This window comes from Colletotrichum paranaense (genome assembly GCF_030867605.1).
Source record: "Colletotrichum paranaense strain IMI 384185 chromosome Unknown Scaffold_1.1, whole genome shotgun sequence".
Classification (NCBI taxonomy): domain Eukaryota; kingdom Fungi; phylum Ascomycota; class Sordariomycetes; order Glomerellales; family Glomerellaceae; genus Colletotrichum; species Colletotrichum paranaense.
Window position 1 is genome coordinate 4,086,240 of NW_026848959.1, and position 22,159 is coordinate 4,108,398.

The window sequence follows — 22,159 nt, forward strand, 5'->3', positions numbered from 1 at the left end:
CGCGGGTCTTTTTGTTTGATTGTCTTCTGGTGCATTGGCTTCTTTTGCCATATTTGCCGTTGCTGGCCTATCAGAGCATTTGATTTTGAGGGTTGGTGATTTGGGAGACTGTTTTGAAGTTTGGTCACTTGAGAGTGAGCTGATATCTTTTATCATGGAAAGATATAGGTCGGCCAGCTGCATAGCTTGCCTTTGCGCAGTTTGATGTACAGGCATCAGTTACTTGAAGAATATGAAAGTATTGACGCCAGGTGCGGGTACTCTTGCTATCGAGTTCTTATAACTTCACAATGGTATCTTACACTGGATGTCGCTCTGTGAAAAGTTAACACCATTACATGCTGAACGTTCCGGAAGTGAGAATCATGTCAAGAGCCTCGTTGCTAGATCGCAGCTTCGTCCGGTGCAATGAACAAAAGTTGCTACACTCTGTTTGTCAACTCAACTTGGGTTGCATTCGTACTCAAATGATCTCATACAGAACGACGTCTGGATCGGACTGAAGTATTTCAAAACAGATGGACACAGAGATCTCTACTACTTTGCGGACTTTTGGTCATTAAAGACAAGATCCTGGGTGGACTATGAATCAGAGACATGCCCTCCTGATGGTTGTGGCAGCGGCCTCAGATCTCAAGTTGAAGGTCATGAATACACAACACCCTAATCCGTATGACGATCTTCTCATAACCTCCAATTCCTCAGCTGAATCGAATTTGCCTACCAAGAACTTCACCATGGAGAGCATGCGTCACGCTAACTAACGATTAGATAACGGGATGCCGCCTACAGGACGTGAGCAATAAGTGTTGAGTTTACTTGATAGCTAACTCTTATATAGCTACCCGGACAGAAAGCCCATTGTCATATGGCTTGTGTATCACTCGATGACGTGAATCGGGAATTTTATCATCCACTTGTCAGGGTACATAGATAAAGCCTGAAAGTTGTGAGGGTAGTTCTTCTCATTGATAGGACTTGTTTCCAGTCCCCCTTTGTATTATACACGAAGCCCCCGGTTGCGAGGTGTTGCTTCAAAAGTACATCCGAATAGGTCACGTCTTCCCAAGCTTTGCCCAAGCTTGCGACGCGATGTTCCCACTCCACGTCCCCGTCCCCATCTCATCCTGAGATGTTGTTGCGTCATGGCATATGCTACAAAGAGCAAAAAGCCAGCCTCCGCGAGGCTGCCCTTGCTCTGTCGATGCTCTTTCTCTCTGTCTCTCCTCTATCATGATTCTTCAGTCGCAAGACCCATCATGACTGGCGCTCATTCGTGCACACTCCATTTCGTTTTGACAAAAACTTAGAACATGCCACCACCCATACCGCCGCCGCCTCTCTTCTGGCTCTCGCTCTGCATCACCTCAGAGGCCTTCATGTGCGCCTCAAAGAACTTTGCGGCGCAGCGGTCGAGGCAGACGGACTCGCCCTTGTTGAGGTCGCCCTCGCGGTAGTCGGGGAGGCACTTGGTTTGGCAGATCTTGGTCAGGCTATGACGCGCATGTTAGCTACAGTTGTTTCGACGAGGTCCTTCTTCCTCCCAAGTTTTATCCTCTATGCATCCGCTTCGCTTCGAGGTTTTAAAAGGCTTGAATGCTTCGAGAGGGGGTTCCCTAGGAAAAGGTGTTGTCGATGGTGACGTACCGGTTGTGCATATCAGCCAGCAGACGCATCTCCTGCTCAGCCATGGCGATCTTCTCGTCCGAAGACAGCTTGGGGCGGCCCATTCCGAAGAAAGACATATTTGCGGTTTGTGGTTCTGGAGCTTCTAATAAATTGGGAAGAGCGAAGTGATGATGAATCAGTAGCGAGGTTCGTGGGATGCGACGGAAGCGATTATTGACTTGCGGATAGCTTTGGTTGCTTGACGTCGCAGAGTCGAGATTTTACGAAGAGCTCCTTTGCCTTATCTTATCGCCCGTCAGCTACCTTATCCAGTCGCGCGCCTGGGGCAATTCAGCTTGTCCCGTCTGCTGCGTGAGGTACGCAAGAGTCGGCCCCCGCTTTGAAGCTCCCTTGTCCAATCGCCGCAGCTGCATTGTGAGCCCTCTTCCCGGGCCGGCTTGTTCCGTCCGGCTTTATCGATAACGTCAAAGACCCGTTTCTGGCCACGATAAAAACGCGCTGTCGCAAAATTTCTGCGCCAAAGGTGATCCTAACACTATCTTTTGGCCACACCAAGAAGAGCCAGAATCTTCTTGGGCGACTATGGTGGTAAGTCTTGAGCTCCGCTCTTCCATTTTCTCTCCCTCTATCCTACCTTTAATATGATGATTGCAAGCAATTCAGAACCGCTGCGACTTACACAGCTCTTTTGTTGTGGTTGATTTAAACCGCCTATTATCTGACATCCTTTCCTGTTTCCAACCTTATTAGCAGCCCATTGGTCTTGTAAGAACCACGACGCTAACAGGAATCAATCAGACGCGATGACTTTAATTCAGAGTCTACGGCTTTTGCGGCCGGCAACACGCACACCACAAGTTGCCAGACTAGCCCAGTCCTTCCACGTCGGTCGACCAAGTGGCGCCAGCGTCCAGGATGGGCCCGGAGGGAAGAGGCTGAAGAAGGATAAGGTAGCAAAGGGGACGGAGCAGCAGGGTCAGCAGGACACGCCAGCACAGAGTGAAGCGGTTAGGATATCAGAGTTCAAAAAGATGCGCCTCCAGGCGCTGGAGGAAGTGCGTGAAAAGGGCGTGATTAAGGAGACGCATCCGCGACTGGTCCATCGCAAGAAGCCCATGTCGGTCCCGGCCTTTAGGAAGGTTTGGGAGAAGAAGGAATTGAGTGACCCTGGCAACGCCGAGGTCGTCACCCTGTATGGTACGCAGAATGAAATACAAGTCGTCGTCCCACAAGAGCAGCAGCAGTCGCCGCAGCAGCTTGTGGCCGGCGGCGTCCCTAACCACCATCGGCCCTTCGCTGACAGGCCACAGGCCGCGTCCAATCCGTTCGTCTCCACGGGAACAAGCTCGTCTTCGTCACTATTGTCAATGAGTTCGAGAAGATCCAGGGCATGATCAATTATCGTAATCTCGGCGCCCACTCGCCTGACATGAACATTGATACCTTTAAGCTTTTTGCCCGGCTGATCGAGAAGGGCGACCACATCTGTAAGCCCATCATCTACTGCTGCTGCTGCTGGCTGCCCTCTTTGAATTAGGTGACATGATGCTAAGACTACAACCCCCTCAGCCATCACCGGCCGGCCCACGCGCACAAGCACCGGCGAGCTCACGCTTCAAGCCGTTGTGCTTCCGGAGCTGCTGTCCCCCGCGATGGAGCAGATCCCCCAGACCCTGACGGACCCAGCGACCAAGGCCGCGAAGCGTCATGTCGACATGATGGTCAACCCCGAAGTCGCCGACGTCTTGCGCATGCGCTCCCACATCACAAAGTACATGCGCGATTACTTCCACGACAAGTCCTTCCTCGAGTTCCAGACGCCCATCCTCGCCGAGAACGCTGGCGGCGCCGTCGCCCGCTCCTTCACCACCCAGGCCACAGAGTTCCCTTCCAAGGAGCTTTCCCTGCGCATCGCCCCGGAGCTCTGGCTCAAACGCCTCGTCGTCGGCGGCGTCCACAAGGTCTTTGAGATCGGCCCGGCCTTCCGCAACGAAGGCATCGACGGCACGCACAACCCAGAGTTCACAATGTGCGAGTTCTACAGCGCCTACACCAACCTCCCCGAGCTCATCGACCGCACCGAGGAGCTTCTCTCCGGCCTGGCCACACATTGCCAGGAGCTCATCGATACTCAACTTACCTCCCTCCAGCCCGTCGACCTCTCCAAGTTCGCCCGCCCCTTCCGCCAGCTCGAGTTCATCCCGGCCCTCGAGGAGGCCCTCGGCTTCCGCTTCCCAAAACTGACCGGTAAAGACGCCTACTCGGAGCTCGTCGCCGTGCTGGCCCTCAGCAAGATCGAGGTGCCCGGCGGCGTCCCGCCCACCATGCCCAAGCTCCTCGACCGCCTAGCGGCCATCTACCTCGAGCCCAAATCCTTCGAGGGCCCCCTCTTCATCACGCACCACCCGACCTGCATGTCCCCGCTCGCAAAGAGCTTCGTCTGCCCCAAGACGCTGCAGCTCGTGTCGGCGCGGACGGAGCTCTTCGTCAACGGCCGCGAGCTGGCCAATATGTACGAGGAGGAGAACGACCCGGCCGCGCAGGCGCGCAAGCTCGCCGAGCACCGCTTCTTCGGCACCGGCAAGGACGCCGCGCCGCTCGAGGCGGACGACCCGCACCCGCTCAGGGACGCGCCGCTCGACAAGAGCTACATCCGGGCGCTCGAGGCCGGGTTGCCGCCGACGGGTGGCTGGGGGTGTGGTGTGGAGAGGCTTGTCATGCTGTTCTCTGGCGCCAGCCGGATCAGCGATTGTTTGAGTTTTGGCACGTTGAGGAACGTGGTTGGGTTGTCGACTGAGGGGCCCCAGAATCAGTCTGAGGCGGGTTCTTCTTCCCAGGCTGAGGAGTCTACATCTAACCAGTCGGGGGAGTCTTCTTCCTGAGTGGTGTTCCCCATCTCATCTTAAACCCCCTTATTTTCCCCAGCCAAAGCCGTTGTTTGCATTGGCCTTGTAATGTGTGATGGAGTTGGGACGCATGGGCAGCGTGTAATCATTTTGTACAACATTAGAGACTCAGATGTATCACATTGTAGAACAAGATCTGCTGCGGCATCATACAGAGAACCGAGTGCTTCATTCACGTGAGAGGCCACAGAGCATGCCACAGAGACGCCAGGGTGAGAATGGCTATTGCTTCTATGGACTGTGTAAGCTAGCCCTGCCTATTCCTTGAGAATCTTATTATGGGATCTGGCTGCAATGCCGAATGAGGGAAATCTGAAAGAGCAAAACCAATCGAGCCAAATGAGAAGAACCAAGCCAGCCAATTATCATACAATTATCCCTTTCTCTCATTTGCCATAATCGTGCGTATGGAGAGGGTCGTCTGTTCTTTTACCTCTACCCTGGAGGTGTATGGGCCTGACTTTGCGACAGACAGCGGCCATCGCCGTCTGATGCAGTATCGTGAAGCAATGCGAAACCGCCGGCTTCTTCTCTGTTCATCTTGTTGTGTTTTCAATGGGCAGCGCTCAATGCCGTCTAATGGTGTATGACGAGGAAACGTAAAAGCTTGTTTCTTTCCAATCCATCTTGCACAGTGCAGTATCTTCCACTTTCCAAATCCAATATCGTCTCGTCATGTTCCGGAGTGGGAGGAGAGGTCGAAGGGTTTCGGATAGAAGAGGTTTGTCGGAACGTCATCTGTTGCTCTTGATGGGCTGAGACTGATCGTGCCAGATCTGCCAATAATGTGATATCTGATAGTAATGCTGTTGATGTATGCATCCAAGGGCTACCTCGACTCTATGGGTGCCTCAAGGATTGTCGTGTCGAGCTCTCGAGGGCTCTCTCTCACCAAAAGCCGGCTGGCTTGGGAGGTTCGTGGCCAGCTGCCATTGCCGCCGCCTGCTGCTCGGCCAAGCCGGCATCCCTATAGTAGTTCTTCCACATGACGTATTCCCAGGACTGCTTGCGAAGCATGCCCTGGTTGGCGACTCTCATCTCCGTATACGGAGTCTGTTTGGTCATGGTTGGGTGATCATTGAAGATCCCAGCCTTCCACCAGCCCGCCTCCTGGGCATCGTACATCGCAGCCTGTCCCGCAGCATTGAGAATATCAAAGTTCCTGCGTTCGTCGATAAGGACTTGAACCTTGGGCAGGCTTCGGTACTGAAGAACGGCCTCTTCACGATGAGTTCCATTGATCGTCTCTCCTTTGATGAAGGGATTGCGTCGAGGAGGGGCCGATACGCTCTGCATCTCATCGTCACTGGGATCTGTCTTGTCCTTAGTATCGTTGGGCGAGTAGAGAAATCGGTTGAGCATTGTTCTCTTATCATGAAGGCCATGGTGGCTCTCTCCATTGAGCTCAACCCGAAGGTCGCAGATGCGGCAGACACGATGATCGGCTGCGCGAGACTTCATCTCCTCACGGAAGAGAATCGCGAGCATCTCGCAACCACATTGGCAGCATTCGTACTGCTCGTTGTAATAAGATACTCGCTTATGCTTCAGCATCGTCTTGCACTCCTTCGTTCCCTGGAGCATACTGAGGAGAACTTGATCCTCGAGCATGAGAAGGCCAGGGTTGCGGAACTGACCCTCGGGATTCTGCGTCTCGGTGAGCCAGTCATAGGCGCCAGGAGTCTCCGCGGCGTCGAGCCACTTTAACACGTGGTGAAGGAATACCGCTACTTGACCGGGCCTCATCGGCACGAGATCGAGGAACTGGCGGAAAGGCTGTCCTTTGGACACGAGGTCAATGCCCATGGGAACGGCCCTCAGAATGGCCCAGAAGACTGTGATGAGGAGGCCTGTCTCGACGTTGGTCTTCAATGGGTTCCATGAGAGAACGTGGGTGCCAGTGCGGTTGTGGGCCGGCTCGGTGTAAGAACGAGGGTAGAACTGAAGCTTCCTCAGCTTCTTACCAGTCTTCTTGGCGCGTCGGAAGGCGATGTCGAGGATCGGATTGATGTCCGCGACATGAAGAAGCTCGCACTTATCGATTCCCAGAATCTCGAGCGCAGGGCAAGCCGAAAGGATCAGCTCAAGAATGCGGAGGTCCATCATGGGGACTTCATGCAGCTGCAGAGAGGTGAGTGCTCCTCCATACTGGGACAGAGACCGTACTATTGTTTTGTTAGCTATGTGTATACCATGGCAATTCTTCGGAGGACTTACGCATGGGAATGTTGTAGCTCATCTCAGCTAAGTAGATGTTGCCGCGCTTGTCCGCATCCTCGGCGATAGGAGCCAAGCCCATCTTCTCATGACCACGCCTCCAAACAGTTTCAATTGCAGTGAGCTTTTTCTCATCGCGGTGAAAGCGAGCAAAGTCCTCGATGAGGCTGGAATTGTCCTCACACAGTGTTTCCGAAATAGCTCGCAAGTGATCGCGGTTCTGGGGGCTAGACCAAAAGGCGGGAGCATCCTTGATGTGATACTTAGCATACGGGTTAGTATTGAGGGCTCTGCCGCGAACGAAGAGATTACGGCCGATGCCACGGATGTTAATGTTGGCGCGCCAGTCATCATCCATGCGAGCCAATTGTTCCGGAAGCCAGTCGCAGTCCCGATACTCGCCCGCAGGGAGGTCGAATTTGGACTATGACAGTGTTAGCTTCAGTTTAGCATAAACTTTTGGAATGGTGACTTACCACATGAATCGCAACGGCTTCGTAGCAGCCCATCGAAGCTGATGCCAACTTACCAACGGCTACAGTGTCGATGAGCCACAAGTGGGCGATGATCTCGTGCCCAACAGGCACCACCTTCAACAGCGTTTCCAGAGTAACGTTGGTCTGGTTCGCGTTGAGGTTCTTGACCTTGCTGGAATCTGCTCTGGAATTCGAGTTGCCAGAGTCACCCTGACGGACCCCAGCAGTCACGAATTTCTGTCGAAGATTGTCCCAGAATGCAAGGTTTGGGGGTGAATCAGCAGGCAAGTCAGGCAAAGAACCATTGGGACCGACCAGGAGCTTTGTGACGAGCTTGAGTTGGTGCGTTGTTTGCTCCTCCAAAGTCCGGCCGACGACTTCATGAAGCTTGCCGTCGGCGGGGACGGTGAGCTCCATCTTGTAGGTACGAGGAAGCCGGCGAAGGGTCATCTTGTCGTGCTTAGTACCGGTTTTTGGCTACCGAAGGAAGGATATACTTGAGTAGTAGTGTATGCCTTTGTTGGCTCTAATGATCGTAAAAGGCGAGAGCAGAGGAATGATAGTACTGAAGGGCAAGAAAGCCAATGACCAATAACTTAGGGGTTGTAGGGAGGAGTGGCAATTGGGACAATGCTAGTGAAGCAAAGTCCAAGTTGCTTTTGTCTTCGACTGTGTGTCGGGCAGAAGAAGAAAGAGGTTGGGGGGTGAAGTAGTCGAGAAGGGAGTGGTACTAGGTGTTCTTATAGAAGAAAATTGAGGACTGAAAGGTTGTGTAAGGTTGAGGGTGATAGCTTGTGACCAAAAGGTGAAATTGACCCAAGTGGAAGTGGCCCAGAAAGGAACTGCAAGGTGAAAATACCAAGACCAAAGACTGCACAGCCCAGGAAAGGAAACTCGAGTGGGCTCCTTCCTTTCCCAAATATGACCCCTTTCAGGCTTACTGTGTTGATTTTCAGTCGTACGGTCAGGTGATCGGGGAGAAGTTGTGGGAGTTGCTGGGGAGATGGGACAGTAGATCGTTCACCTTGAGGATGGCAGATGGTACGTAAATTGCAGGCAGGTGGCAGAGGTTATGGCTTCCCGAAGTACAAAGAGGCCATCTAGATGAGCCTAGAGCGGGATATGAGTCGCAAAGACCAATGTTGTCATTTATGAGCTCTATTGGTCTGCCATTTTGGATCAACTGTGTTCCTCAAGCTCGTTATCGGATTGGAGAGCTGAGAACAACATCACTTGCCCTATAGGAAGGAGCTGAGGCGTCATATGGAGGAAGGACGAGGCTATGGGTACAACAGTTAGATATGCCATAGATCTGGCTCTGCTGTCCTGGTCAGAATTATTGCTCTCGACGGTGACAGCCATGATGGTATATGATACGGTAGATGACTTGAGATCTGCTTGTGCGATGGTTCAGTTTGTGTCTGGTCTAGGAGACAGGATAGCAATAGTCTGAGAAGGGACCACCCATCCCCCTTTCCCGGTCAGCCAGCTGTGAACCCACGCTAGCTTTCATGGCTCTGTAACCTGGGGGCTTGACATCCACGGTTTTTGTGCCTGTAAGCTTTACGAATCCCATAGGCCTCAAGAGAGCAGGCCTCTCTTCCATCTATAATCAGAAGACACCATGCATGTACCTCTCGAGCTTGTTTGTCACGAGAGAAAGGTCACTCAGCCACCCGGCTTCGCTTGGAGACCAGCTTCAGCCACAACGTTTGAGATAGCGAAGTCTGATACACATTGCCTCATCATGCCCAGAGCCTAGGTATCTTGCTTACTCCTTTTCATCTTTGCAGCTATCCCGGAGTGAGTACGGCGGCTGTGCTTCGTAACAACGGATGCCTCGAGAGATACTCGACCAAACAGTTTGAGGCTCTATCGCGATGTACAACGAGCCTGCGAACACGCAAGTAACTGGCGACTTGACGAGGATAGCGTTCCAGCGAAACAACGTAGTCTACGACGGAAGACCGTAGTCTCATCCGAGCCTTATGATACCATTCAACAACTCCCCTCCCCAGAACAGGCGATGGCCTCATTCGAGCACACGCCTCCGAAGGACCAGGACTTCCAGCCCTACACAAGGCTGCGATTAAGGAACACCATCACATATCAGCTGTGTCTCATCTGCTTGGTACCCAAGGCCTTCACCCAAGCCGGCTGCTCGAATCACTCGCGCGTGTTTCCTCAGTTTGCGACCTTGGGAAATCGACTGGCAGTAAGAATGACCTTGGACACCGACGCCGTGAACAATAGCTGCTAGAAGAACGACCGAAAATCAAAGTAGGCACTGACTTCCACATACTAAGAGGTCTGAGGCCGGTACTCTTTGTGAGATGATCTCACCATTATACGCCAAGTAGCATATCAAGCTGGATATCGGGCTGAGGCCGACAAGATCAACGACTGCTATCCCACTGGCTGGATATCTTCAGGTGTCTCTTTGTGTCCCTGTCCATTTGAATGGGAACTCAAACTGGATAGATGCATAGAGAAGAGCTTCCTAGTGGTTGCCAATGGTATGATCAACTCCTCGAGTATAGCCATAATACCATATGTGCAGAGAGGCATAAGAGGACACATGCCTACAACGTCTGACACCCAAGATCCCCATCGTTGTCAATCTGCAGACAGGTTGTAGTTCATTACTCCATCACGAAGGAAGGGCCAGATTGTATCAAGAGGCACGCTGAGGAACTCTGACTGACTTTACGCAGGCACAAGGTTGTCGTTCTCATGGGCATGCAGGAGGATTGACAGTGAGCTGGATCAGATGTCGTTGACTACGATCACGTGCCCGGCCTCTTTGACCAAACGGGATATTGGTGAGCAATAAGCATTATCAAGTCTCAACTCGAGACTCAAGTTTGAGAAGAGACGCAACAACAAACACAATTTTCAGCCGGGTCGAGACCCCGGGCCTTCCTAGGTACTTTGAAAAGCGTCGTGAGGCTTGAAGCATGGGAGAGCTGCAAGGAAATCCGCAGAACTTCCCTTGAAAGTCAAACTCGGCCGACATAAAGCCTACAGCATGCAAACATAAAACCTCCCAGGACGAGGGCCCTCAAAAGCCACAAAGTATCTTACTTGGCAAGTCTGCCTCGAAAAAGTGGCTTGACACTTCACACTTCCTCCATATGCGGTGTGATAAGAGCTGCATCCCTTATTGGAAGTACCGCATGAACCAACGAGCCAGTACATCTCATAGATGACGCCAAAAATGGCCACTAGGCCGGATGGCACGGTTGGATGGATGGCGTCTAAGGGATTCGCGGCACCGGCGGTGACAACGGCAAACGAGACATCGACTGGAGGGGAAAAAAAAATGTGGTACGGCTGACGTCGAGAAAGTCGAGCAATGCGACCTGCGCAACCCCCCTCCGATTTGCTTGATGGCAGGCCACTTGACTCGTCGTGGTGCGAGACATTGGCAATGGTACGCGGGGATCTAGAACGTGGTGAGGGGAGACAAGCCGAGAAGCCAAATGCATCATGTGCATACCAACGGCGGGGCTTGCATGAACGTTTTATTTTGTGTGCCGGGCCTTGCCAGCCCATGGTGTGAAGACAATGAGGGATCAACACATAATGGTGGTGTGCGAGCCACACGACCCCGAGGCGGAGCTGTATCGGAGACCGTCACCGCAAATTCGTTCTGGGCGAGGAGGCCGAGAATCAAGCTCGAAGCGGCCAACGGTAAACTCAGTCGGTCAGCGGGACAAACTCAGAAATGCGGAAAGTCTGGGCATCGATACTCCCTTTTTACCGCCTCATTTATCGCTGACATGGTAAACATTCGGATCTCGCAAACATCGGATTATTACCCTTTATTCGATGTTGCTGCGCTCAACTGTGACCGGAACTCTGACTGACGGCAAGCCATCTCAGGTTGGGGAAACGAAGAGATTCGGGCATAGCTGCTTTGCTTGACCTGGGTTACCTTGCCAGCAAAAGGAGCGGACTCATCTCAAATGCCTCCTCTGGTTAAACTTGGCGGCCTCATCGCTTTACTACGGTGAAATGCCTGCTCTTCTTCGTGTGTCTCAATCTAGCCCCCACCTGCATCAAACGAGAGACGGGTTTGTTTCACCTACGGGCTTCGTGGATCAGCAAGCACCAGCTGAGCTACTGATGGGTGACCGATAATGCGCTTGAGTGGCCGGGTTAGTTGCGTTTAAACTGGTGTGCTCAGTAACACCGCGCACACCCACAGCTCCAGTACTGGCCCATCTGATCGAGCTCCGACGAACTGTGCAATCGTGGCGACTGGATGCGTGGGCTGAGACGAGAGGGGAGTTGATATACTCCGGCCGGTCCCGTTTGCGAGGCCCCGTGGGTCCGCAGTCCGGGACAGCGCTGTCAAAGCTGTATCTAATACTCGGGTGATCAACGTCACACGAGTTGAACCGCGGGGATGTATATGGTTATCGAGATTCTTTGTCCCAAACGGGCGAAATGCAAGATCAATGAAGGCGAAGCAAGCAAGCCGGGCGAGCCGGCGAAGTGTGTCCAAATCATTGGCGTACTCTGCTACATCGTTATACCGACCGGTGAGATTATTGTAGATTCAGGTAATGCGAACCGTGGGAGCCGTGTCGCGGTGGTTGCAGTTTTCCGTGCAGTGTCAATGTTTCACTCCACAAAGCCGTTATGAACTAGACACCCCCAGGCCGTCTGTCTCAGATGGGAGACGACGGCATGGGCGGCTCATCGAACCAGCGGGATAGGTATGTCATCTAGGTACAAGATATCATGTGCGTGTGCTCGTGAGGATGCCTAGTTCTAGTCAGCATGTCCGTATGGCCATAGCCTTCTTTGTACATTTGACGAACTGATAGACACAACGGATTGTATCGTGCTACCTGGCTGCAGCAGTAACGACAGGTTGCAAGATAGCAGATGACGTAAAATGGACGGACCGAGGATGGCATATCGAACGGTCAATGGATCTCCACTGCTTGGAAAGGAAATAAAGTACGATCATGCGCATACGCAAAACAGGCCGGGGTGGGGGGGTGATCTATCGGTTGCCGTTGGCAGGTCTCTCAGCCACTGCCAACGCAGCCCCGAGTATGGTACATGACAAGAAGACCAAGAATAGGAATGCTGTGACAATGTTGGGTGGCGCTGGACAGATTTGCCTTGGACGGGTTCGAGGCATGTAGGCGACTACTATGGTGGTGATACTCCAACATTCGGTCAGTACGGAGTTGGTATCGATTACCTATCTAGGTAGCGAAGGTTGCAAAGCAAGGTACCTACTTATCTCTAAGAGCCTTGCCTGAGGTAAGTAGGTACGTTGGAACCAGGGAAAACCTGCCCTGATCCGTCAGCGTGAACTTGGAAGGCGCCATCTACCTTACCTGAGGTGCTTGGTGCTTGCCTTGGCCTGAAGTTACAACATGGAACTGGCAGGAACGAGGGTGGGATGATGTACCTGCTTGCTGACTTCCCGTTCTATTCGATATTCTATGTACCTTACCTACATCACCTACCTAAGGTATGTTCTTTCTTTCCAAGACTTCTTCTGTCTTACGTAACGTTCTTGCCAGCGAAGATGGATGTCAGTCACGATCCTGATTCTTGGCCGAGAACCGACCAGATACAACAACATAATTGACAACTCAAAAGACCCAACCAGATCTGCCGTCTCGGGCCATCAGCACAAAGGCACAGATACATCAAATACATTCCCAAACTACCGACCCGGAGCAATCTGATTCGGCTGCACCCACCCGCGAGATTCCTGGTGCTAGGATTCACGCCAGGCAATCCGATACGATACCAGCCATCATTGACACCATTCCCAGCCAGGCCACCAGAACCTTCCACCTTCCGTGCCCCTCCGCCTCCGGTCATGTGTATCTGAGACTGCAACCACGGCCCCGTTTTAAACCAGGGCGTTCGGCTGCTCGATGCTGCATTTCGTCGAGACAGATTAGGGAGATGGCGAGGTGACCTGCGCTCTGCAGCGAGATTGGGTAGATGACGATTTCGCCATCTAGGTACTTTAGCCAAACAGGGCTGTATTAGTCTACCCGTACGAAGTACCTACGTGGTCTGATGAACGCATTCGCTGTCTGCCGAAGATTCCAACTGCCAACTCTATTTTACCTCAGTCAAGACAACGCCTAGGAATGGTAATTTGAAGTGTTATGGGATCCGCGTGAACCTTGCTCGCTATCCTCATCATCGCCCAAAAACCCACTTAGGCGACAAGAAGCGATACCATCGCGGATCTTGAATTCGAGGGGCAACGAACGCCCGGCTCCGAGTCTCCGTCCCACAGCAATGAGCTGTTCTCCGGCTGCCGGGCCTCTCCCTGGAGCCACCGCCAGCATGACTGGTCGCAATGTGGGTCCACATGAAAATCCGCTGCAAATGCGACTTCCCAACCTAGGAAGTAAAATCAAAGCAGAGATAGACCAGGGATCAGCTAACAGGGTTGTGAAGGACAGTTCTGAGTGAGGTACGCGCAGCCTGCATTTGACAGGGCTTGGTGGTGGCATCTGACGGCATAAGTCGACATTCATTCGGCTTTCACTTCATGGGCATCCTGGATATCGAATCGCATTCCACGGGTGGCCCCTTAATCCCAAGCCAACCCATCCCATGGAATTCCAAACCGATCAAAAGAGCGGTCGGCCACCTCGAGCAGACGAATTCGGTTGACCTCCCGATGGCCTTCCAACGACATCAGGCATGTCGATCAGCTAGATGTTAGGACAAGATCGCGCCGTTCAGGGGCACCGCATAGTGGCCAAGCATGACTCTCCGAATATTAGCCTTTCTGATTTCGGTCTCGTTGTCCGTGACGGACTGTCCGCTGTCGCCCGTCAACCAGCTCGGAACGTCTGTCATGGCTTGCTCAATGTCAGGTACAGATATTGGGGCGCAATCATTCATCACCTAATTTGCAAGCTAGGTACGCTTCAGGCGAGAATGGCCAAGTGGTTAAATGGGATCGCGATGGTAGCGCCGCGCTGGAACCCCACGGAGCCAATAGTGGCCGACTCGGACGGCCCAAGGCTCTTTGTTGAAATGAAGGCCGTGTCCGTCAGCAATTTTTAGCTCGGCAGTGGCCGTAATTTGCCGTCCCTGCGCATCTGCATCTGGTCCCCGTCACGGATGGTCACTCAAGCAGCAAGCAATGTCCAGACGATGGCGGGTACTTTGTGCGAATACAAACCTCGCTTCGTTGGGGACATGCTGTGCTGCGTTCGAGGGGTCTGGTCTGGGAATCCGGCGGGCTAGAGTCAGCCGCAAGTCCTCTTGGCAGGTCTAGAGTCTTGATGGACACGCGCCCAAACGGAGCTGTTGATGGAGTGTCGTTTGGCGTTTGGCGTCTGGACTCTGGATTCTGAACTTCCGAAAGACTCGATTGGGGAAGCCGTCGGGTCAGCAATGTGTGCCTATTTCCAGGCCAACAGTCAGGACCGGACGGTGGAGGGGATTTAATGTATCCTGTTCTTACGCTGTGGTCCTGAGAATCTCGAGAGGAAAGAAAAATTCCCGTAGGTGGCCTCTGATCATGAGAGGCAAGGGGAACGGCCCCCTACATCCCCGTCAGTCCCTGTCTGTTGACCAAGACTGGGCCTGGCGGCAGCTAGGATTGTTTGGATCAAATATGCGGAATGGGTCCAAGTCAAGGGCCTGTGGATCTCCGATTGATTGGCAGTTGCACAGTGTCGGGCGGCTGTTGTTTCTGATTGTCATGAGAATGGTCTCTTGTCGTCTCCTACAGTGGATCCATCGTGCCGGCCTCAGTCGAGTCTTCTTTGAACGACTTCTCCTTTTCAGGTCTGCTACCGTTACGACGACAGTAACGCGGCGCGCCCCCCAGAAAGGAAAATCCTGTATCCGTACGGTTACCGAGTGGCGCCACGCCTTGAGAGTCAAGATACAATATCCATGGACACAAGTCAACTACGAGATACAGATTGGCGCAACCAACGAGTGAACACCAAGACCGCGCTACGGGAGGGAGGCAGAGTCCGAAACATTTGGCTGCTTGCCCTGCATTGTCATGTCCATGAAGCACAAGAAGCACGCCTAGGATAAAAGGAGACAACCTAACGGTGACTGGCAGGACTGGCAGGTTACAGTACGCCTATCCACGGACACAGATGGAAATACATGGCGCCGCCTCTGCACAGTCTCGCAGGGCGCAGGCGCAAAGGCCCTCAGGCTGGCCGCCGCATATCATTGCCCGGCCTCACTTGGCTCACAACTTGACGAATGCTGGGCGAACTCTGAATGAGAGCGCGCCATCGAGTCCATGGAAGACGCGACACACTCACACGCAGTACCTCTCACACCCACACCGTTATGCCCCTCCATCAGCGCAGTCAGTTGTCGTGCGACGAGTCCAATGAAGCCTTGGGATAAGGTGCGCAGACTGATCGACACTCCCGCTCTGGATAAATCTTGCTAAGACGGTATCTTGCCTGAGTCACATGGTTTTAAAGAGGATGCAGCTAGCAGGACTAGCGGCACATCTGGACGAGGAAGCGTGAGGTAGCGTACTGGCCCCCCATTTTCTCCATCGTGGCCCTATGGCGTGGTCGTCGTTTTAATAGGGGACCACCTTGACTCCTATTCTTTCCTCTTCCTGTCCCCTCTCAGGCTTCTCCCCTTGCCTGCAAGCCCACACACTCGTTGGCCATGTGGATCTTTGGCCCCAAGAGTTTTCTGCTTTAACGAGGGACCGGCCATGTCTCGCTCCCCTTCGAAAAAATGACCTAACAGGACAAAGGCGCGTGTCGCAAAATAGTGAGGAATTTAGCGTAGACCCTCTCTCCGAAGTTCGAGTCCCGTTTTGCAGCCGTAGTAGGCGAGCGTGGTGGTCCCTCAAAATTGCCAAGTTCCAACGACACACGCAAATCATTCGGGGGTTTCTAGCGATGTGCTATGGAAGGGACTAGTGGACGAGGTTAAAGGAACGGCACTGGGCTGGGCTGAGGGCGCGGAAACGGTGGGAATGAACAGTACAGTTTGAGAAGACGGGAGATTCCCTTCAGAACGGAGGGCGGAATATGAAAGGCGACGGTATGGAAGGTAACCGCTACAGGTTGCCCAGCCATGCCGGCACTTGGCCGCTCGTTCCAACGTTTCCCATGTGTTCGTGTAGGGCAGAGGGAGCCGGCCCATACGGCGAACGAGAACACATCTGGAAGACGGATTACGGAGCGTGAGAACGATCGATCGGATTTATGTGCCTACGGCGAGTATTTGTGCCTTTTAGGTACTGTACCAGGCGAGTATCGGGGAGCCAACCAACCAGTCCTGAAGCTCTCGTCTGGTTCTCATTGCTACCCATCCATTCATTCTCTGAGGTGGTCGTGGGAGGTGCGTTGTGGTTGCAGGGTGGGCACACCTCTACTTTTGGTGGTGTCGCGATTTGCCCTGCAAAAAGCTTGCCTATGCAATGCACGAGAATGGAGCGCATTCAACGACATCACCCTCGAAAGGGTGGGCGGCCGCAATATGACGTCCGTCATGGGCTTGCTGCAGGACATCACGCGAGTTTTCTGGCTGGATGAGAAGACATTTTGAAGTGAATCTGTTTTAGAATCGATATGCCACATACGCGTAGGGACTGCTTTTCTTTCTTCCTACTTTCCTAAGAAGCCTCTCGTTTCTATTTTTCACCCCATTTTTGTTGTTTTGTTTCTAAGCAGTGTGTGTGGGAAGTGGTGAGGAACCATGGAAGTTTGGTACTGCGAGCCTGTGGCGCGAGAGCATCGTATCCTTTTCATTCGTTCATGCCAGCCTTCAACATCCCCTCATCCACTTTTCGATCGTCACGACCTCAAGGTCTGGCCATCGAATGTAACGGTACCCAATACTCCTTGGATACTTGCAATACTTTTAGCACTCTCAGAGAGGGATACGGACGGTGAACCAGAAACGGTCCAGGGAGAAAGTAGCGGTATCAGGAGAAGAGGCCTGGACTGAAGATTACAGTGCGACATGAGTCACCAAGAAGGGAACTTTATTACACACACATCCCGCCGGTGACAGGAGGCCGAGCAAAGCCTCCCAAAGTCAGGCAGTCAGCGCCAGCTGGTTCAACTAATAATATTCCTAGTAGCGAAACTGCGACGTCTGCTTTGCGAGTCTGCGAACGTGTCTGGCCGCCGTCGCGGGCACCCCTTTTTTCTTCGTTTCCGTTTCTAATCCATACCTTATCTGGCTGGATGGAGACAGTCTGTTGGATTCTGTAAAAGGGACCCGGCCGGGTGCTAGGTTCCAGGCCCGGGTTCAGCGCGTATCGAAATCACCCAGCCATCTCGTTATGGTCCACTGTGAATTTTGATAATTTGTTGGTCGCGTACGACAGAACGAGAAAAGGTCTAGAAAGAAAAAAACGACTAAAACGGTTGCTGGGCCGTCGGGGTGCGGCGGCGTAAAGAAGGGAGCGGGAGTCTGCGGCGGCTACGATGTTTCTGCACCGGTTGGTTTGGTTCTCTTGTTCTCGTTGTTCCCATTCTTTCCAACAAAAGATACAACGGAGCCTGTGGTTGAAGGTACGGATACCTTATCCTATACGGATAATAGCGTCGTCGCATCGGAGGGGCAACCGGCGAACGACTTTTCTCTCCTTCTCTCTACATACTACCTGTCTGGGCGCGTTGCTGCGTAGCTGCTGCGTATTAGAGAGAAGAAGCAACGAAAAAAAAGATTCATTCAGAAAAAAAAGATTAACAAATGAATTAGGACAGCCACTAACGTCTGGGAATGGCGGCGGGAGTGGGTCATCCATGGCATGTTCCCGGCAAAGCAGCAGGGTCCAGGCAGGGAATGGCGAGGCATGGGCATGGATGTTCATGTACCTCTGTACCACACCCCTGACGCTGTCCAAAGTGTGGAAAGGCTCGTCCTTGTACCCCCCTGTCCGTCTTTTGCATCTTGCTCGTCCTGCACTCTCTTTTCTTTCTGTGCCCCCATGTAATAAGTATCTTGTATACCGCAGTACGTATCTAGGCGCGGCGACTGGGTCACGTACTGCTACATGTGAGTCTCTGGCTACTTTGGCTCTCTACACTACCAATACGGTTCTCTCACTCTTCCAGTCTCTCTCTCTCGCCTTGCACACACGATACGACACGAAGCAGCAGAAGAAGAACGCAACACGCAGTTCGATCCCAAGCACATGCAGCTAAAGGTAGGGCAGGGTACCTGAGGTATTCCGTACGGGTCTGGCAATTTCGTCCCACTCGCTTGCGCGCAGCACGGGCCAGCACGCGACGTTCAGTTCGTTCTCCTCTGACTCTCTGGCAACGCAACTGAGAGCGGGAAACACGCCAAAAAATCATAGCGACAGGGGAAGAGTTACTAAATGCCATGCCCCACCTCCCATTTTAAGGTACAAGTACGTGTACCTCATCGTAAGCATTGAGGCACTCGCTCGTGCTGCTGAAAGTAGGGGAAACTAAAGTATCTTATCTTCTTGCTAGACCAGGGCATCTCGTACCTCAACTGGAGGCTTGATTGTATCCCATTTCCATTTCCCGAGATGCGCATCGCAACCACCAGTACGGAGTAACACCTCAACATGGAGATCAGGTAAGCCGCGTATAACGAGTCGAGAGAGAGGCAGAGATTGATCCAAGGTACGGAACAGAAGAGATAGAAACAAGCAGACCGGAAAAAGAAAGGTAAGTGATGCCATGCCATACACATTACGCAGTATTTGAATGCTAGGTGCAGCAGCCTCTGGTAGGTGAGCACACCCAGTAAGGTAGGTACATTGGTGACAGGGCCGCGACAGCGAGGGAAAGTACCCCCACTAAAAAGTATCCGTTTGGAACGGCTTCTTTCCCGGACCCCTGTCCTTCATCGCATGCTTGTTGAACCTCACACACACCACACTCGCGACTCACCACTCACACACCTTGAACCTCTCTCGTCCTCCTCACTTTCCTTGCGCCCAAGCTCTCCAGCAGACCAGCAGACCTCCCATCCTCGTCGCACTTGCCTGCGCTCTCTCATCAAGCTCAGACGACCACTCTGACTGGCCCTTTGCGACCCCTTCTCCCTCTCTCGAGTCTCTCCCCCATCACTTTACATACGGTCTGATCGTACAGTACTTCGTACCCGCCATACGGTCTACCTACCTCACAGTCTTACACCGTATCGCATTCCCACCGTTCTCGTCCAAGCCATCTACCGCTCATCAACCTTCCACGCCAGTGCCGCCGTCTACCTAGACTGACACTGACTGACACACTTCCACTCATCGGTCGTTCTCTGTCTGTCTGCCCAGCTACCCACGCCTCCCTCCTTCCTTCATCAAAGTACCTACACGCACACTCCAAGGTACCTCACCTCTATCCTACCCGGGGGTAGCCACTCACGACGGGCCCACGCCTCTTTTTTCCTCCTTCGCAAGGGACTGACTGGACCGTGTGAGCCTCCATCAACCGGGCCTCCTGGCAAGGGCAAAGCCTCTTCTCGTCACCCTCTCGCAAATAAGTACCCCCAGCAACCCGCTCTACCTCCCATTTTCTTCTCTCCCTTTCCCGTCTTTCCTCTGCCACCATTTACAGGTCTTCTTTTTTTCTTGCCATTATTCCCCAGAAGAGGTTCTATTCTTGAACTCTTTTATACCCAAGACCTTACACCACCCCTCGACACGACCAATACAGTACTTTTAGTAGTGCTTTTCTAAAAGACCTTTTCGTTGTGATACCCAAGTCTACCGCCTGACTTTTTGATACCCAATTCCCCTTTCCAACACCACACATCATACACAATGGCCGAAGAACAGAAGCCCGTCGAGGTCCCCAAGGAGACTGTCCCTGCCACCACCACGGCCGAGGCCCCCGCCGCCGAGACGAAGCCCGTCGAGACGGAGACCCCCGCCGCCGCCCCTGTCGCCGCCGAGACTGCCACCGAGACCCCGGCTACCACCACCGCCACCGAGACACCTGCTGAGGCCTCTGCCACTGAGGCTGCTGCCCCCGTTGAGGAGGCCAAGAAGGAGGTTGTCCCCGTCGAGGAGGGCACCCTCGAGCATAAGGGCATTAACTTCCCCAAGTAAGTATAGCGCGCTTCAAGATCATTGTGTCGCATGTGCTAACGGCTATTCCCAGGAACTTCATCTACTCCAAGGAGTTCTTCTGGTTCGGATCCGATGCTGTCGAGTCCAAGAACCTCTCCTCTTACCTGAAGAGCGAGAAGTCTACCGAGACTGCCCACCACAACGCCGCCTGGGCTTCCCACACCGGCAAGGGTCTCCTCTTCTTCGGTGACAAGACCGCTCCCCAGGGTGTCATCAACTTGGTATGTTTCACACTATGACTTACACCAATAATATCATGCTAACGACTATTCTCTAGGCCGATGCCTCTGAGCCTGCTGCCGATGGCGCTAACAAGTTCCATTTCACCGCCAAGGGCCACAAGCACACCTTCAAGGCTGCCAACGCCGAGGACCGCGACAACTGGATCTCCCAGCTGAAGCTCAAGGTCGCCGAGGCCAAGGAGCTCGCTTCCACCGTTACCGAGACTGAGGCCTACAAGACTGCACTGGAGGCTTTCAAGCCCGCCAAGAAGGAGGAGAAGAAGGAGGAGAAGGCTGTCGAGGCCCCCGCTACTGAGGCCGTCACCGCCACCGAGACCCCTGCTGCTGAGACCGCCGCTGTCCCCGCCACTGAGGAGGCCGTTGCTGAGACCCCCAAGGAGGAGGAGGTCAAGAAGGAGGAGCCTAAGCGTCGCTCTGCCAGCCGCAAGCGTGCCTCCATCTTCGGCAGCCTGCTCGGCAAGAAGGAGGAGTCTAAGAAGGAGGAGAAGGAGGAGACTCCTGTTGTCCCCGCTGTCGCCGAGACTCCCAAGGAGGAGACCCCCGCTGTCCCTGCTGCCACCGAGACCCCCGTCGCTGAGGTCCCCGCTGTCGAGGCCCCCGTCACCCCCGCCGCTGAGACTCCTGTCGCCGCTGCCACTGAGACCGCTGCTGAGGACAAGCCCGTCGAGGCCGCCAAGGAGGAGAAGAAGCCCCTTCCAACCAAGCGCAACAGCATCTTCGGTGTCTTCGGCAAGAAGGAGAAGAAGGCTGCCGCCGCTGTTGAGGCTGAGACTCCCGCCCCGGCCAAGGAGACCGAGGTCACTCCCGCTGCTGAGTCCGCCCCCGTCATTCCTCCCGTTGAGGCCACCACTCCCCTCGCTGTCGACGTTGCCAACCCTGGCACCGTTCCCGTCGAGAACAAGGAGGTCACCCCCGCCACCAACGGCGAGCCCCGCCCTGACCTCAAGGAGAAGCGCAAGTCTTCCCTTCCCTTCGGCTTCGGCAAGCGTGACAAGTCCCCTGCCAAGTCCCCTGCCCACTCCGACAACGAGGAGGCTGAGAAGCAGGAGAAGACCAGCGCCTTCTCCAAGCTCCGTGCTACCATCAAGGGCCGTGGCAAGACTGAGAAGCCTGCCGACAAGCTCGAGAAGACTGAGGAGAAGCCCGAGGAGACCCCTGCTGTCGCCACCGAGACTCCTGCTGCCGAGACCTCCAAGGCCACTGAGGAGCCCGAGAACAAGCCCGAGAACGTGGCTTCTTCCACTCCCGCCCCCGTCACCGCCGCCGCATAGAATGCGAGATGGGGTTCGCTGTCTCTTCGTCGCAAGAGCCAGCATCGGTCGTCATGATCAACTGAATGAAGCAAAAAACGTATAACAAAACGCCACAAAAAAAGTGCAATAGCATCGGATCGAGATTCGGAGGAAGAGCAACATCACGTGACAACTCATTTCACTTGGATGGGTTTGTCTGGAATCGGACCTGCATTTCAAGATACCCCGTCAAGACTGGTTCTACCTGATACCCTTTCCTATTTCCCTCTTTACACAGCACACGCATCGGAAGGCGAAAACTGGCGGGAGGTGATTCCGTTCCACTTTCAGTCGTTTCGAAGTCATTTCTGCTCCTTGTTTTCTTGTTTTGATT

The 22,159-nt window shown here is 53.6% G+C and overlaps 6 protein-coding genes across 6 annotated transcripts; 3 read left to right on the forward strand and 3 right to left on the reverse strand.

Moving 5' to 3' along the window:
• Nucleotides 1-1,306: 1,306 nt before the first annotated feature.
• CPAR01_01417 (Tim10/DDP family zinc finger) lies at nt 1,307-1,745 on the reverse strand (the record flags this gene model as incomplete). Its single annotated transcript, XM_060485706.1, has 2 exons — nt 1,307-1,493; nt 1,648-1,745. 2 exons carry the CDS (start codon nt 1,743-1,745, stop codon nt 1,307-1,309), a joined length of 285 nt encoding a protein of 94 aa, XP_060356563.1.
• Nucleotides 1,746-2,432: 687 nt separating this feature from the next.
• CPAR01_01418 (lysyl-tRNA synthetase) lies at nt 2,433-4,511 on the forward strand (the record flags this gene model as incomplete). The annotated part of the gene is made up of 3 exons (XM_060485707.1): nt 2,433-2,826; nt 2,940-3,116; nt 3,199-4,511. 3 exons carry the CDS (start codon nt 2,433-2,435, stop codon nt 4,509-4,511), a joined length of 1,884 nt encoding a protein of 627 aa, XP_060356564.1.
• Nucleotides 4,512-5,423: 912 nt separating this feature from the next.
• On the reverse strand, nt 5,424-7,678 carry CPAR01_01419 (uncharacterized protein; the record flags this gene model as incomplete). The annotated part of the gene is made up of 3 exons (XM_060485708.1): nt 5,424-6,700; nt 6,753-7,176; nt 7,229-7,678. 3 exons carry the CDS (start codon nt 7,676-7,678, stop codon nt 5,424-5,426), a joined length of 2,151 nt encoding a protein of 716 aa, XP_060356565.1.
• An 8,628-nt stretch (nt 7,679-16,306) lies between these two features.
• Nucleotides 16,307-16,780, forward strand: CPAR01_01420 (uncharacterized protein; the record flags this gene model as incomplete). Its single annotated transcript, XM_060485709.1, has 1 exon — nt 16,307-16,780. One exon carries the CDS (start codon nt 16,307-16,309, stop codon nt 16,778-16,780), a length of 474 nt encoding a protein of 157 aa, XP_060356566.1.
• Nucleotides 16,781-18,610: 1,830 nt separating this feature from the next.
• On the reverse strand, nt 18,611-18,910 carry CPAR01_01421 (uncharacterized protein; the record flags this gene model as incomplete). Its single annotated transcript, XM_060485710.1, has 1 exon — nt 18,611-18,910. One exon carries the CDS (start codon nt 18,908-18,910, stop codon nt 18,611-18,613), a length of 300 nt encoding a protein of 99 aa, XP_060356567.1.
• A 1,072-nt stretch (nt 18,911-19,982) lies between these two features.
• CPAR01_01422 (immunogenic protein) lies at nt 19,983-21,804 on the forward strand (the record flags this gene model as incomplete). The annotated part of the gene is made up of 3 exons (XM_060485711.1): nt 19,983-20,266; nt 20,323-20,512; nt 20,569-21,804. 3 exons carry the CDS (start codon nt 19,983-19,985, stop codon nt 21,802-21,804), a joined length of 1,710 nt encoding a protein of 569 aa, XP_060356568.1.
• Between the last annotated feature and the right edge of the window lie 355 nt (nt 21,805-22,159).